Here is a 17366-nt window from a genome sequence, read left to right as displayed (position 1 = left end):
GCAGCGCCCGGCCCGGCCCCGTGCCGGCCCCGGTCCTCGCCCGCGGCTTCTGGCTGTGCCTGCGGGGCTGGCACCGAGGCAGCACGGTGCTGATGGGAGTCAGAGCCCGGGTGCTCGGCGGGCGTACAGCGCTCTTCGCCAGCCTGAGCGGGTGTCCCCTCTGCCGCGTCTCGCTTTACCGTCCGTCCTTCTGGAGACTAATCAACCTTGTTAAATGCTAGTCGTTTTATGTAGCACGGAATCAAGTCGGTTGGAAAAGACCTCTGAGATCATCGAGTCCAACCTGTGACCGAACACCGTCATGTCAATAGACCGTGGCACTGAGTGCCACATCCAGGCTTTCCTTAGACACCTCCAGGAATGGTGACTCCACCACTTTCCTGTGCAGCCCATTCCAATGTCGAATCACTCCTTCTGTGAAGAAATTCCTCCTGTTGTCCAGCCTACACCTCCCCTGGCGCAGCAGCTAAAGACTATGCCCTCTCGTCCTGTTGCTAGTTGCCTGGGAGAAGAATGTAGATTGTAAACTTTGTGTTGGTACCTGCAACAAGCTTTGATGAACAAACAGGACACAGCAGGAGGTGTTCTGCCTTCTACATGTGTACACACGTAGAGGTGCACAGTAGAAACCTGTATGAACAGGATAAAAAACCCACAATGCCAGAGCTTGCTGGCAGCTTTTAGCAGAGAAGCACTTGGACCTTGCTTCTCTTGATTACTCTCAAAGAGCATCAGTTTGTTACCTGTCAGTTGCCTGGCTTGGGGTATGAGTGGTTGATTATGGCAAATTTAGGAATTTTTAACTGTAATGTTGTCGTCTTTGGATGGGAAGTGGAGAGGAAGTGTGTATGCATGCAGTGACAGGACAAGGGGCAGTGGCTCCTAAATGAAGAGGAGCAGGTTTAGATTAATTATTAGGAAGAAATTCTTTCCTGTGAGGGTGGTGAGGCACAGGCACAGGTTGCCCAGAGAAGCTGTGTATGCCCCAGCCCTGGAAGTGTTTGAGTCCAGGCTGGATGGGACTTTGGTCAACCCGGTCTAGTGAATGGTGTCCCTGCCCATGTTCTGTTGGTTTGGAGCTAGATGATTTAGTCATTTAATGTCCCTTCCAACCCAAAGTATTCCATGATTTTACAATCAACATATTTGTTTCTAAGAAAATAAATGCCCATCGGGTCAGAGCAGTAGCTCATGTTGATGGGGGCTGGTGAGTTTCCTTTCAGAATGCTATTTCACATGCACCAAGGACCGTTGGGATGCAGCAAAAGACAAACAGGAATGAGCACACTCCATCTACATGTACAAGGTGCAGAAGCTCAAGCACCACTGAGGCTGTAAGCACCATAAATACTCCTGCAAAGGGCATCTTTGAGCTTCATGTTGCAAGAAAGTTGCATCTGGCTCTGTAATGACAGTGCTGGGCTATCAGTTCACAGGAAAAAATTCCCATTATGAATTGCAGTCAATTCCCATTGACTTAGAATCGCTGAATAATATTTGCTGCTGCCTAAACAGCAGCGAAACACACCGTACAGGAGGGCATTTGGGCTGTTACCAAACATACTTGCTCTAAATGCTGAGGGTTCTTTTTCAATTCAGATGGAAAACTGTCTGGCTGATTTTCAAGGAGATATTTAAGGTTATTCAAAACAAAAGGTCAGACAGTGAACAAAGAAACAATGACAAGGCAGGAAACCCAGCAAACAGTAATCCCCGTGAATCAACCACGCCTAAAAGCCCCAACAACTGGATGAACGACTAAGCCATTTGTCCCACTTGCAAAACACACTGAAGTGGATTCAAAGGAGGAAGCTCTCTGGAATGTATGCAAACGAAGGGCAGTTACTGCAATAGGACTAGGGGAAAATACTGCAATAAAGAGCCTTTAGGACTTACGAGGGGGAGTAGTTAGCAGCTGTGGGGGAATGTTGGGACCGATAAAGAGAATTTCAGGGTTTTCACAACTGCACTGGTATGCTTGGAGTAAAAATCACAGGCAGGAAAATGGTAGGACCAAAGTGGATCAAATGGAGAGAAGGTAGGTATAAACAAAGCCAGTCAAATGCAATCAGTATGTTGTCTGCACAAGGTTTCTATCTGATCAGCTGAGCCTGCATTACATTTTTAATAAATTGTTTTAATTGTTTCCCGTGTTATTTTGTTCTTTGTTTTGTGCATGTGGTCTGTCCAGTCAGCATGTAGGAAGGTTTATTGGGCCAAAAACCTGAGACCTATGAAAATGCATTTCTCTAAGTGCTGATCCTTAGGAACAGGATCAGGCCAGTGACACTGTGCTGATATGGGAGTCTCTGAAGTATTGTCTCCTGTCAATGTTAACCTATGTGCACATGTCTTTTGTGGACTTGCACACCATTCTGCTACTGCTGGGGTGTGAAACAAGTAAGCTCTCACTCACCTCCACTGACCCAGGAAAAAAGGAAGCCACTGGACCTTTCAGTCCAGCAGGTTCAGCTGCCCTTAATACTTTCAGGGAAAGCAGGTGCCCCTGGCCAATATCTATTCTGCTCATTCTGCTCCCCAAATGGTGAGATTCCAGCCTTTTTAGTGTCTCCCGACAAAGCACTTGTTCAGCCCCATGATTGTTGTCACTGAGCATCATGCTGTGAATTGGAAGACTGGCATAGAGGGTCTGGCTGGAAACCTGTCAAATGCTTTGCCTACACATAAGGCAGAATTCATTGCGTAGATAGCTCACGTTTTAGGTGCAGCTCTTCCCAGCTCCGGGAAAAAGGAAGAAGCAGCCTATTTTCATGCCAATGATTCCCCCCCCCCCCCCCCCCCCCCCCCCCCAATCCAGCCCGTTTTAGAAAAGGAGATTTAATCCCTGGAGAAACGGCATCTTGCAGAGCAAGCCACGGAGCGATGGTGACACTCAGTGGCCCTGCAGGAAAAGTGCACCTTCCGAGCTCACAGGATTTTTTTTTTTCCATGTTAATCAGGAAGACAGTGGTAGTAAATGAACCTTATACACAGGTGAATAAACAGCACTTAGCATGAGCATGAGCCTGCATACTGTGCCGTACAGATTCTTATAGTATAGGCATATAAACAGACATGTAGTCTATGTAACTGCATTTGTCTTCTTTCCCTTTTCCACACCCATTTACTCACTTCAGCCTGGAAGTGAGACCATCACCTTCCAGTACCTCAGAAGGAAAGCCCTGTCTCTTGTGGTGGACTGCTCAATGTACAGACTACCTTTGTCATGTACAGATTTTTAATATGTCATTTATTTTTATAATAGTGCCCTAACAAGGTCAGAATCCATACGGGGCCATCTTGTGTGCTTACAGTCATCTTTCTTTCAAGGGGCCTGCTTCCCATTCCTTTTAAAAGCTTCTCTTTGCAGAAAAATCCCTTGCTGTCTGAGATGCTGATGACCAGATTGCCTGTTAGCTGCCACCTGCACTACGCTCTTCTGGACCTTCTTCTTTTACAGATTAAAGCAGCAAAACTTTGCAGGAAAATTCCCAGTTGCCTCCAGACTATTTGGGCAACCAAGACCCACACAGCTGCTTGTAGTGAGGTGGTGGAAGGAAGTCTCCCGGCCACCAGTCCTACCTTTGCTTACACATTACAAGGGTTCCTTTCTTGCTCTGGAAGGTATTTCCTATGGATGTCACCAAGGACAGAGAGCACTTTTCAACAGCCACAGAACTGAGCAAGCATCAGATTGCCCATCCAGAACAGACTAGCCACTTATTGCATTCCCTAATATTTAATTCAAGAGGCAAAGACCTCACTGACTTCTACTATACATTCCTATCTTATGGGAGGTTGCCACACAGCGGCTTTTTTTCAGCTCTCTGTTTTGCCAGCTTCCTCAGCCCCTCATCTGCAGCTGAATAACAACTATCTGATTTGAAACCGCAGCCTGGAAATATCTGTTTGTATTCATATTTCACACACTTGTTATTCTCATTTATCTGCCGCATGCAGGTACAAGGTGCCAAGAGATCCTGTCTTCAGAAGCAGAGGAATCTTGGTGGACTGCTTCTATCGGGATCTAATTTCATGGCAATCTGATCCCATGAACTGTAAAGCAGACCCTTGGCACATGTCCATTTAGAGATGGGAGAGCGTGGCTTATGGGCACAATGAGCATGCTGGGTTACAGGCTTCAGGTTTTATTTACAACCTCCCTATCTGAAGTTCAGCAGATCAGAGGGCTCTAACCCCAAAGCTCTTCCAGTCCAGCCCAAATATCCAGAGGAAGAGACTTGCCAAGAAGGCCACCGCAACAGGTCTTGCTTTGGTCCCTTTGCAGAGTACCATTGAATAGTCTCTGTTGACTCCTACAATGTCTTGGGAAGGGACAATGCTAGGGGAACAATCCTTGGAGGCTTGTCCCTTCATATTTTTGCTTCCTTGAACTCAACCCTGTCTGCTTTTTGCATCAGCTCTGTGGAACTAGTACCCATTTGTTCTTATCCAGCGTCCCCCTTTTTATGAGTGCTATCTCTTCCTAATGGCACTGCATATCCCGCTGGGCCATCTGCATACACTCTGTTGTCTTGTTGCATGTGCTGCATCCTGAAATTCCTCAGATTGTTGTATTTTTAAGTAGTGCCACAGGTAAGGATTAGTCATTTGGGTTAATGTCTTGCCAGGATGGGGCTAGGTGTTGTCAGAGTCTAAACATGCAGTGAATGTGTAGTGAGTGTTATTTTGGTTTCATTTGCTCCCTTCATAAGACTTTGCTGTACAGTTCTTTTCTGTCTGAATGAACTGGTAAAGTATTTCTTCCTTAGCATTCCCTTGCCTGTTCCTACTCCTCAGTTGTGACAGAAAAATTACTCGCAGGGTCAGGCAGTAAACCAGATCAGGGTTAATAATTAGTTGTTGTTTTGTTGTTTTGGGTTGTTGTTTTTTTTGTTGGTTTTTTTTTTTTTTTTTGCATGGAGTTTGGTTGCGGATCAACTATTGAGTTAATTGAATTGAAAAGGGAGCTCAGAGATGGGACTTGGGGAGAAGAGAGATTTAAATCACTATGGTGACGAAATGCAAAATATGTAACCACAACATGCACAGTGTTTCTCTCTTTTTCATGCACTGAAATCTTCATCAACTGTCACATTATTGCCTTCTTTCCAGGTTCCACATACTTTATTTCACCTGCTCCCAAACTAATGTGTATTAAGCCAGTTTTCACATAGAAACATAGGGCAAAGCAAATAGGGTGCTTCCAACACAGCAGAGAAGAGGAGAGCTGGAGAAATGAAGTTTTCCCATGCAGGCAGAAAACCCATGAAGTTTTCCCATGCAGGTTGCAGAGTCAGAGCATACTAGGAGGAAAACTGCTTTGAGGCATCTGTAGAAAGAAAGAGGAAAGAAAATGCAAAGTGTCTGATGAATTTTTAGAAGGTGTCTGTGGATTAAGAGATCTTATGGCATGAGTTGCAACATCTTTTTATCATTGACATGGGCATTTCCAGTTATACTTAGACTTGGGATGCTATGAGGACTGCATTGAAATTAAATAAAAAGAGATCATTTTAACCTTCCATGGTATGCTCAAGCCTTAGTCTATACTGAGATTAATACCTGGGTTAGAAACTGTGCCCACAACTCATGAATAGATCCCAATTAAACCTGCAGTCCAAGAAGGCTCTACATCACATGACAGGATTAAATGCAGAGCAGAGGTGGGATGCTTTGCCTGCTTACCACCAGTCCTCTGCCCTGTCCCAGCTGGAAGGCTGCTTGCACTAACCTGAGCTGCAGGGGAAAGCATATTCTCTTGCCGAGTGGTCATCTGTAGAAAGAAGAGGGACAGGGTGGTGAGCTGCAGGACTGCATGGCAGGGTAGTGCCAAACTTCTTTCTCAGTAGCACAACCACCCCAATGCCTTAATTTTTCACTCCTCAGACTGTGAATGCAGAAATAAAGAAACATCTCTAGTGGGTCAGGCCAGTAATCTGTCCCCACAACATGTATCCCACACAGCTATAAAAGACCACCTTGTGCACTGTGATACCTTCTAATGCAAGGACATTTTTTGTAAATAAAAAACCTTTCCACAGCGTGTCCTGATAGCCTGGCTTATTTAGTGATAATTAGTATTTTCACGTCAGATAACACTCTTTAAATTGTATGTACGAAGCACAAAAATTCTTGTACAGGATGAAATAGCAGAGAAAGAACATATTAGGTGACAATATTTTGCTCTGTAATAGCTGGATTAAAAAGTGTCCTTTTCTTGCCATGGTGGAAGGGGGGACAAGAATGGAATTTAGTATATGACACATAGTGCTGCTTTTGAAATCTCCAGTGGCAGTTTTTCCATTTTGTTCTCAAATTATTTTTTTTAATAATTCTTAATGTTCCATCTGCTGTTTAGTCTCATACTGAGAACAGAATAATCAGAGAGACTCAAAATGTCATCAAGATCTCTCTTCTCTGTGCTAATAATTAATTTAGAGCTTTAAAGGGTAACAAATTATTTTCCTATTATCCTCTGAGACATGGCAGGACACAATGGATGGTAGGATTATTACACTATACATGAAATGCATACGACTAAATTCTGCCTTCTAGTGGATCAGGGTAGCACTATGTAATACTGATTTTCAATAAATGCCTAAGTATTCTCAAGAGAGCTAAAAAGCTGAAGAAGTTACGGCAAATTGTCAGAGAAGCCTTCTAGATTGAAGCTAGAAGACGAAAACAAACACAGCTGTGCAACACATAACACCCCACAACATAATCCAAGTTCCAGGCAGTCTTGTCTCAAGAACTTTTCTAAGCAACTAACTACTTGAATATTAAAGTTTTGTACAGAGGAAACCCGAGTTTGAAGTTGCAGGAGGACCTGCACTGGAATAAGAGAGTTAAAGGGAATTAGGGTCACAGACATAATTATGTCTGAGTGGAGGGTACAATAGTTACTTTACACCAATGTCAGTGGAATCTCACCGGGCTTATAGTAGTCATAGACATGCACTGTTGCAGCTTTCAGGTTCTGCACTTCAACATCTTGTTCCACTGAGATGTTAAGCTTCAGAGAACTCTCACCCAGCTGGAGAGAAGAATGGAAGTGAGCAAAAAAGCACTGATCATCTCAAAATCACCTACGTACTAACTTTACTCCTTCTGCATCAGAGGTTTTATTTCTATCTTTCCAGGCTCTTCGACCCTCTTTCTCTTCTGTGAGAAGTTTAGCCTGCTTGACCAGCCTAGAGATTTGTATTTCTAATCTGAGAAAGTCCCCATGCAAAGTACTTCAGTTGCTACTACTTGAATGGGCAGTTCCCTGTGGTCCTCCTCTTACCTCCTCCAAGTAGATTGTGATTTTGTCCGGTTTTATCTCCGTCTTTTTCACGAGGGGTACCTTCTCCAGCTGTATAGGAAGGCAAGAGATAAGCTTGGTTAACATCAGCTTATTGGGCTTCCCTGTTTCACAGCAGGTTTGGTATTTGTCAGTGAACCACTGTTGACAAAAGCACTTAGCCTAGCCTTGGGACTAGTCACGTTCGCCTTCCTTGGCATTGAGATTGCTGGGAGCACATCAAGCCTTAGAAAATATTTTTCAGTTTTGGTACAAGTGTCCTTGGGCCATGTTCCTACTGCCATCACTTGTAGCAAAGGGAAAACTGGCTGGTACGAGGCTATGTTGGGTCTTTCTCGCTATTGTGTGGAACATTGGAGCTTGTCATTGAACGACACTATGGGATTCAACATTACTTTATTTTAGGAATACCCCTATTTATTTAGGAATACAACTATTTGTTATAGGAATACACCTATTTATTATAGGAATACCCCTAAAAATGGCACTGGTAAGTGCAAAGGGGCCCAATGCACACCAGGTGATTCTAACTAGGTGCTTTTTCATCTTCTCTCTGACCTCTTTCTGTGTATGCAATCCTCACTGTGGACATGAAAAACTGCACAACCACTTGTGCAAGTGGGAAGTTGCCTTGTGAAATGGCCTGTTATATCTGCACTTGTAATTACCTTTCTCCGACACTTCTTAAATGTTTGGATATTTCTCACTGAGCTACATGTGGAAAATAGATTTTGATATCCTCAAGGAAAGCTGAAGGAAAAGTCTTACCTCTTTCACAGAGCTCTGAACAGGAATGAACCCTGACAGCATCTCCACCTCCACCAGGGCCATGTTACTCGTCCCACGATCCCCGACATATCTGAAGCGGGTCAGGAGAGAAGCACATTAGATGTGGAAGGCAGCACAGCATTTCTAGGAGATACTAATGGACACTTCCAAACTTTGCCGTGCCCTACAGTGATATGAAACCTCAGCAGTATGTCTAACTGGTGGGACAAAGGGACAAAATGGTCCCCATCGACTCATTCAATATGGACAGAGATTGTGCAGCAAATGTGTTATGGTTAATGTGGAAATAATATGGCTTCCTGTTGCACTCTCCAAGGTAGAAATTACCTTTGCTGTTACAGGCTGAGAGTGGAAATGTTGCTCTTGTTCTCTTACAGTAAGGACAGTAAGGCATGGAGAATATGGATCAAGACTCTCACTCTAGACATATGCATGCAAGTGCAATATGGGTAGGGACTGGAGTTTCTGCTGTCTAGTTCCAGCAGTGGTTCACACTACAGGGGCATGCACCTCAGGGCTGGTTCAGCCCAGGATGCCAAGCGTCCCCCAACATGGGACCTCAGTTGCTGATACTCCGGGGACTGCTGAGCTGCCTGAGATGGTTGCTGTGGTTGTGCAAGACACTACCAGTGCTCTGCCACACTTCTCCAGGCCTTAATCCTCAGTTAACAATCTCCTTGTGATCCACGGAGAAGAAGAAAATCATCCTGTGTCTGTGATTCTACAGACAGGAGGCTTTCATGGGGTTCTAGTCATACAACTGGGTTCATACTTTTTTCCATTGAAGAAAGAGCCTCAAGGGATCTCATACCTGACAGATACATGGATGTCAAACTCTTTCCTGACACCATCACATTCTTTTGGTACTGTTTCCACATCCAGGAGAAAGACCTCTTCTTTTTTTGGTGGTGGGATGTTATAGTACAAAGTAGTCTGGTGGGGGAGAAAACATCTCTGTGTAGTGCCCCAGAGTTTCCCTGAGTAAAGCACTACCTGTGCATCTGGCTTTAATGGATTGGTAGCCAGTAGCTACCAATCAGATGCACTTTCTGTTCAGAGATGTGCTGTTTAGCACATTGCATCAGATTGCATTTGACACCTGTCAAATGCAAACCAAAACTTGGAGACTCAGCTACTTGTGATTCAAGGCCTCATTCAGTCTCATAAAGAGGTAAATGTGTTAAGGTTCAAGGAAGCACATTAGCTAAAACACTGCCCCACAAGGAGAAAGAAGTGTAATTGTTAACACTTGACATGCTGATTGTCAGTAGCTCTAGGTCTCAAGGGGAAACTACTAATAGAACAATTACAATCCCTTAAGAAAGAAGAACTAAAAATTGGAAGAAGACAACTCAGTAGGCGGGATGATCAGAGTCATCCAAAGAGCAGCATAGCCAATCTTCCTCCACCTGCCTGGTGACTGACTGCCTCCCCAGCATGTGCTCATCAGATGTCTTGTGCTCATTGACTGTATGCAAGTGTAGCCAGGCAGTATGGTTCTAGTTACTTCCTACAAGCATTAACAATTAATAATTGTTGCGTCCCCTTGACTAGACACTGCTTGCAGATTCTCTGTGAGCATCATAAAATTCTCTGTGGGCATCATCTAAACAGAAGTGACCCAGCAGAAAAGGTTTTCACAGGAAGTGACTTGAGTTCTTTGCTGGATGAATGTCTCACAAGTGAACAACTATCAAAACTGACAGAAAAATAAGATGTAGCCTCCTGACAGACCAGTTGTGTTGGTGTACTGGAATAAGAAGAACGTGGTACCACATCACTCCTCATTTCTGCATGTGATAAATACCCAAAGAATTTTGTGTCAGAAATGTCCAGCTCCTGAAGCAGTTACATCAACAACACACATTCAAAATCTACGCATGTACTCTTCTGTGTCTCATTACTCCTGACTTCAGATCTACAGGTCTGTTAATAATGACATGCCTCTGTAGGATAAGACAGCAAAGCTGAGACATTTCTGAGGAGATACCAGAGATGGTTACGTGAAACCCTGTCAACAAAGTACAGCTGAGTACCTTCAAATTTGACATGACTCTGCTTAGAAGGCAAAATCCTACTCAGAACTTGAGGCTATAGTAGCTGCTTAAAGCCAAACCTCCCTTCAGTAGTGAGGCAAAGCCTGAGAGCTTTGCTCCTCACGCGTACGCACCTGCACATAAACGCAGCCACTGCCCGTCGCTTGCACTATGTAGGTCCCTGTGTCTGCAAGGAGAGATGCCTGATGCAGGACCAACTTGTTGTTCCTGTGCACATGGAATTCCAGTGGAGAGGCCCCCTTTCCTTTCACTGCCACCTTGACATCTCTGATCTCCTGAGGAATCAGGGCTGCATACTGGGCGAGGGCCTGCAGGCTGACAACCGTGTCCTGGAGGGAGAGTCAGAGTCACTTTGCTGCAGGGCCATGCAGGACAAGACCCAGCACACCAGTTCAGGGACTGCAGAGAGAGCTACAGTCCTCATGGCCCTGATTCACACTCTTGACACAGGCAGGCTCTACCCCCCTTAAGTGCATAGGTAGGGCCTATGCCACAGGCAGCAGGATGATTTCTGTTACCTGGAATGGCAGCTTGTGAGCTCTGGGCTTAGCAGTGCCAGAGATCTTGGGTAATCCCAGTCACACTACACAGGGAAGAGTTTCCCCATGGCACTCCCTTTCCCAAACAGGGCTCATACACCTTTGTCTGCAAAGGATGGGTCTAGAATGACATGCATGTCACTAGAGAGATGTGCACATCACTCCAGGCACAACAACTCTTTCCCCCATGATTTTCCCTGGTTTGTTACCTGTGTGGAAGCAAATCCTCCGAAGGCGTTTCTTTGCGCGCTGAGCCAGCGCACAAGCTTGCTCACAGAGGCTTCATTGAGTGACAAGTCTGGTTTGGAGATGTGAGCCAAGGCAATGTAGGCTACTGTCTCAATCATGGAAGAAGACTTTTCACCAGCAGATTTTGATGTCAGTAGCTGTGCTGATGGGGGAAGAAATATGTGGAAAAGAAGAACTGTAGATCCCTGTATATTCAAAGTTACATCTCCAAGCTTCAGCATTTTAGCTGTTTCTGCATATGCCTAGCATAGAGTAACGGGACCCCCTGTGCTGAAAAGCTCTAGGACTCATTTCCAGTCACTTGTACCTATTGTACAAGAACTGCTCAGTCTTTGAGGGCGAATTGCTGTCAGGCTACTGGAGGAGAAAGACTACCCAATTTATATTTGCTTGTTGGGGCAATTTAAACAACAGCTGGGCTCCCACTTCAGGTTCAAGCTCAAAGCACTGAATACATCTGAGTCCAGTTGAATATTTTGCTGCAGTGGTAGTAGGGCACTAACCAAATTCAGCTAAGAATTTAGCTTAATTGTGTAGGAATCTTCTGCAATGGTATAAGTGTGAAAACCTGAAATGCTTTAAAATTCAAAGTCAGTTTTCAGAAAAAAAAATCCTTCACTTTTGAAAGAAGAGCCACCAAATCACTTGTTTGCATAATACCAGTCTCAAGACTTCAGAATTTAGCTAAGGTCCTCTACGGAGAACCTTCATTATGTTTATCACAATGGAAGGAATTTTCCTTCTTCCACGTGTATTATCACAGAGGCAGCTCTGAACAAGTACTGCACTGAATGTGTGCAATTCTACTCCTTTCTGCTCCAGCTGGCAGCTTGAGTGGCTATGCAGTGAGCAACACTCAGCACTGGTAGCTGGTCAGACTGAAAAATCCTCTCTCCTTTTGTTTTTTTTAATATGTTGTTTTTCAGCCCTCAGTGTAGTTCACCACACTGCCAGACAAGGAAATGTGGGGAAGAACTTACTTAAATCAACTTAGGTAATATTACCAACATTTTAACCATAGGCTTAGGTGCTTTGAACACCTACCCCAGTATCCTCACTCAGGACAGAAGTCTATTTTTTCCTCCAAGGTAATGAGACAAAAGGAAGAACCAAGCTCAGCAGCACAGCAGTAAAGGTCAACCCACCCAAGGGCCCTGTGCTGAGTAAAGCAGCAATGAAGAAGCAGTCAAAAGGTTTGAATTTTTCAAGAAAATGTCCTGACCAGCAGCTGAACAGACATGGTGAAACAAGTTTGCTCTGCAAGATCTCTTGTACTATGTATGAATTGCTGAAGAATGACAGGAGCACCATGACACAAATAAGCATTTTAACTGCACAAATTAAGCATGGATAACCTCTGCTGCTTTTGATTAGAAATTGTTTCCTGGGTCTGAGAAAAGTAGAGATTGTCATAGCTTGAATAAATTGTGATTTTCTCACACAAAGGCGTATTTGTGAATAGCTAAATCTGCCAGAATACTGCAATTAAATGCTACAGATATCAGACCTTGAACACAGTCATGATCTCAAGGATCCCAAAGCAACAACCTACCAGTTTCCTTCTGTACCATATCCAGGAGCTGCTTTCTCATCTCCACGTCCTTACTCAATGTGAAGACATAAGCCATCAAAGCCTTGACATAAAGGCTTGTCTCATCAAGTGTTACTTTCTTGAGGCAATGTAAGGCATTTTCCAACATGGTGTCCTGAAAAAGGAATCCAAACCAAGTGAATTTCCTCTGACCAAACACCATGTTGTTGTGAACATCTATCCCAGACACATCCTTGATGTATTTTAGTGTTAGCATCTCTCCCAGGACTGTGAAGTGTGAGGTACAGTGGTCAAAGCATCACTGACTGTGGGTTGAAAGCAAAGGTGTGCTGGACTTATCATTGGGATAGGGATTGCTAATGCACTGGAGAATGCAGCTGTAGGAAGTGTCTGGTAACATGCTGGCTCAGAATTGTCAGAGACACATCTGTGGATGTCTGATCCTGAAGGGTATGATGTTTTTAGAACTGTACCATTAAGCCTGGAATATCAGTTCTTCTTTTTGCTAAAACAGTCTACACTTGTCCTGAAGATCACTGCTTTCATTTGGGGGAGGGGGGACAGTGCATACGTGAAAAGTAGTCTTTTTTTTCTCCTTTAGCTCTGTTGATCAGTTTAGCAAAAGCCATTGCCTCTCCCAGCAAACCCTTTGTTATTTTCAGACACAGTTGTTTCCCTTGGGATGAGCTGGGAAAAGCACATGCTCTGCTTTGCTGCAAATCAGGCCATTTATATTAAGAACTCCTCACCAAGACAAAATTTTCCTGTTATTGTGTAGCAAGGTGGGAATGACAGACCCTTTCACCAGCTCAAGCTGGGTAGTCCCTGAAGCCCCCAACCAGGGGAGGAATGAATGATGGAGCATGCTCCCAAGCCCTGCAGGAGTTCAGTGTGACTTACATTCCTCTCCAGATGGAGCTCCACCAGTGCAGCAGCAATATAGGCTGTTAATGAGATTGTGTCATCCACACCACCCTGCAAGCACACACACAGTCATCAGAAAAGGACAAACCCAACCACTGCTTGCCTGTCATTGCATAGCCCCCAAAACTGCATTTGAGAGAGCACAGCAATGTGCTTCTGGGCATTCCTGGACAGGAAAGCCCTCCAGGCTCACTTGCTGAATATCCTGAAAGTTTGCTGTGGAGGGCAGTCTCAGCCATGTTGTCCAAACAGCCTAGACATCCCTTCTCATAGAAAGGCATGATACAAACTGTAAAGCAATTTATCCCACTGTACACTCGAATAAAGTTTTTATGATGCATGATTTGCATCATAAAGAAGTTATGCAAGTTTCCATATAAGTCACCTGACTTTGAGAAACTACAGGTTAATATGTGTTTAACAGGCTTTCAGGAGCTGGCTTTCATCTCAGAGGACATTCATTCTTGGGGAAGTTCTGCTTACATCCTCAGATATGAGACAAGAATACATCTAAAATGAGAGGGGGAGATTGGGCTAAGATGCTAATAAGTGTCATTCACACTGGCTGGAAGAAACTTTGTAAGTGTGAGGCAGGTGGAGGTGCAAAACCTATTCCAAAAAGTTCTGTTCCGATAGAAAGCTCAAGGTGGGAAATTAAAGACAGTTACACAAGGATGAACAGCCTACATGTACACTCTGGTTTCATTTTGTACTGCATCCAAATTTTAGGAAAAAATTAGTAACCCTTTGCTTTACGAATGTAGCAGACTGTTTTCTTTCAGAAATTTAATGCTTTGTATTTAATGTGGGCAATTTTGTAATCTGACCAGTGTGGATTATTCATACCTTTACAAAGGCGATGAACTCACGTATTGCCATTCTGCACACGCACTGCTCAGTACCTAAGCTCTAGGGCATGTTCACCAAGAGTTTGATGCATTTCCAGCTACACTGCAGGGATCATTTGGGGGATGACAAGCTCCAGGAGAAGTCATATTTTTGGGGCAGTGGAGGGACAATTGTGTCTTCAGACAATTGTGTATTAGAGCACATAGAGTATTGTGCACTATAACGTATGAGAAGAGGGAGAATCCAGCCGGGATATTCTAGACAAGCACTAAAATATAAAAATATTTCTCATTTCCCTGTGCCCTTGTCTCATCTCATTGTGCCTTGGCACAATTAGCTGTGTTGTTTTTTGGCTAGAGTGAAAATTAAGAAAGCCTAGCAGAGTCTAAAACCTCACACAGAGGAAATGACTGCTGGTTCAGGCCATGTTTTTCATTCAGCTCTGGGAAGATGCCTTAGCTGTGCTAGGCCATGGGGTATTGCAAAAATCACAGCAACCCCGGGCCCCAGATGAGGGGAGAGAAAAATGACGAGGCATCTGACTCCATCTTCAGAAGGCTGATGAAGTACTTTATTCTATAAATCTAAAATTGAATCTGCCATGAACTCACAAGCTCACAACTGCACAGACTGCACTCTCGCTGACTCTTGCTGAATGTGTGTGACTGTCAGCAGACAGTCCGACGCAGACACACTCTTGGCCTTGATTGGCCAAGGGAAGAAAACATCCTCACTTTGGGTAAACAATCTCCACATTCCATTCTACTTTGGCACAACACGGGCACAGCAAGTGATAAGAACTGTGTTTCTCTTTCTCTGTTTTTCAGAGAACGTGAGTCCCAGCTATATTCCTGGGAAAAGCTGTGCCTTGCTTTTCTCCATGAGGAGAAATGTAGTAACAGTGGGGACATTGCTTTGTGCTACTGTTCACAGTGGAAAAGCCTGAGGAAGCAACCGTGTGCCTCACAATGAGTTCCTCCTGCTCCCACTCACATGTCTGGCAGCCTTACCTTCAGGTCATTGTTGAAGAGCTTCCCCACGCTCTGGAAGCAGCCGCTGGGCAGCTGGTGCTCCTGCAACCAGCGCAGAGCGCTGCGCACGTGGTCCTTGTCGATGTAAATGTGGGAGCTGGCCTGCCCAAAGGACCTGGCTACAAAAGCTGTCAGCCTGTGAGCAGAGCACAGAGGAATCCCATGTCACAGCCAGGAGATGAACCAGCAAGGATGGCAGGTTTAGGGTGACAATAGCAATTTTGGTCACTCACCACGTGTTGCCCTGCTCATCACCTTTCCCAAAGGCACTGTAGGAGCCATCGTCGTGTTTGTAGAGCAGCTGACGCTGGTAACCTGTGGCAACAGGACATGGCTGATTGTGAGCACCCGTAGCATCTCAAACTGTACCCTAGCCATGGGAAGATGGCTTCACTGCAAGAGGCTTCACCAGGTCTTACAGTCAGAGCTGCTGAGACAAGGACACCAGCCCCAGCTCCCCCTGCACCCCACAGCATCGGCGTGACAAGAAGCAGCTGCACAGCCCTGCTGAAGTGGCCCTGCTGCTGCTCTGCACTACTGGAGCAAGTGCTGGGGGTTCCTGCCCTGCTGCTTGGCAGAAGGGTGACATGCTCAGCCACCTCATGGCTCCCCATGTGCCAGGGAGCCCTCAGGTGCTTTGCTGTAACAAAAAGAGTGGTAAGAGTGAGGAGGAAGGCTTTCCTAGAGAGGACACAAATGAAACACTAATTGCTTTTCAGCACTTCTCCTAGCCATGTTGGGACTCAACAAAGCACTTTTTTGTGGAATGTACAGGAAGCAACAAGGCCATGCCCTTGAGCTCTGAGGGCAGAATGCTGTCTGCATCTGTTGGCTCTCCCTCCACCCTCCTCACAGCCTTAGTGTTTACCCTTTGTCTTTCATCTCTGCCACCACCATTCTCTTGGGTAGACCCCACTCTCCCAAATACATGTACATGTTCTCAGTATGTGCTTGCAGTACCAGAGAAAAAAATGGGAAAAGAAAAGGAGTCAAATCCTGTCCAAACAGGGAGACTGGCAGGCTGAAATATGAGGCACATTACAGCATGAGACACAAACACTACCACTATATTAAATTCAGATTGTACTGGAGAGAATTGACATGACCGCAAAATATGTTTTCTAAAACATGGGGAAACATTAAACTACTGAACTCTTATTTACTCCCAAAGTCTACTCTTTATTCCGTGTAATAGTAGCTGAGGCTGTCTTTTCACAAGGTGTTTCTGCCAGCCTTGGACTGCTGACAGAGCAAAGAGGCATCACATCATGATGGAAATCATTAATTACCTACACCTTTCTCAAAATAGCGGACTTAGTGCCTCAATTACCAGCAGAGACAATTTGTGCTTTCTTCAGAAACTTTTCTTTCCATTAAACATTTCCCTTTTCTCTGTGATACCTTCCTTTGTCACAGCTCTGGCAGTTGCTCCCACTCCTGCCCTTCAGCTTCCCACCAGATCTGTGCCCCACACTTGATTTCTAGCAGCTTCATTTTGCAGCAGAAGGAAGAAGGACAATGCTTACCTGTTGTCAGAAATTTCAGTGCTTTATCCTTAATTTCTGGGTTCAGTTGTTTAGTCTTGTTCAGGTACTGGAGAATGAAGATGTTTGGTGCAAACTGGACCATGTTCTGTTCACCACAGCCAAAGGGCATGCTTAGCAGCTGGTCTAAATTTTGGAGTGCTGGACCCATGATGTCACCTTACATTTGAGAGACATGAGAAAGGAAAAGCACAGACATTGTGCAGTGTGAAGCAAAAGGACTGCTGCATTCCCTAGGCTCTGCTGGGATCCTAGAAAAGAGCCAGTTCCTGCCCAAACAGACATGATTGAGATTTCTGATGACCCTTCCTACATTAGGCCAGCAAAGAAAGGAAAGCCATCATGGTTCTGGGAGAAGGAAAGGAAGCTTGAGGGGGTCTGAAGAAAGGTAAAGGGAGCTGTAATTCCTGTATCAAGGAATTACAGAGACAAAGTTGCTGGAAATATGCAGGGATAGTTTTGGTTCACTTAAATATTGGAAAAGATTACTTGATCAACATTTCTGAGGCCAACATCACATCCC

The 17366-nt window shown here is 44.7% G+C and overlaps 1 protein-coding gene across 1 annotated transcript in view; it reads right to left on the bottom strand.

Moving 5' to 3' along the window:
• Nucleotides 1-5100: 5100 nt before the first annotated feature.
• The window catches only part of LOC119707818 (alpha-2-macroglobulin-like protein 1), a 28419-nt gene continuing 16153 nt past the window's right edge, over nt 5101-17366 (bottom strand). The window contains exons 25-37 of the mRNA XM_038153366.1: nt 16826-17002; nt 15533-15614; nt 15279-15435; nt 13396-13470; nt 12496-12649; nt 10904-11085; nt 10269-10484; nt 8910-9031; nt 8078-8168; nt 7292-7360; nt 6937-7039; nt 5735-5776; nt 5101-5332 (exon numbers count right to left, since the gene is read on the bottom strand). Coding sequence (XP_038009294.1) covers nt 5307-5332; nt 5735-5776; nt 6937-7039; nt 7292-7360; nt 8078-8168; nt 8910-9031; nt 10269-10484; nt 10904-11085; nt 12496-12649; nt 13396-13470; nt 15279-15435; nt 15533-15614; nt 16826-17002 — 1496 coding nt within the window. The 3' untranslated portion in view covers nt 5101-5306. The remainder of the gene's footprint in view (nt 5333-5734; nt 5777-6936; nt 7040-7291; nt 7361-8077; nt 8169-8909; nt 9032-10268; nt 10485-10903; nt 11086-12495; nt 12650-13395; nt 13471-15278; nt 15436-15532; nt 15615-16825; nt 17003-17366) is intronic.

The sequence above is a fragment of the Motacilla alba genome, chromosome 1 (genome assembly GCF_015832195.1).
Source record: "Motacilla alba alba isolate MOTALB_02 chromosome 1, Motacilla_alba_V1.0_pri, whole genome shotgun sequence".
Taxonomy (NCBI): Eukaryota; Metazoa; Chordata; class Aves; order Passeriformes; family Motacillidae; genus Motacilla; species Motacilla alba.
Note: the sequence above shows the minus strand (reverse complement) of the source record. Positions and strands in the feature narration are given on the sequence as shown.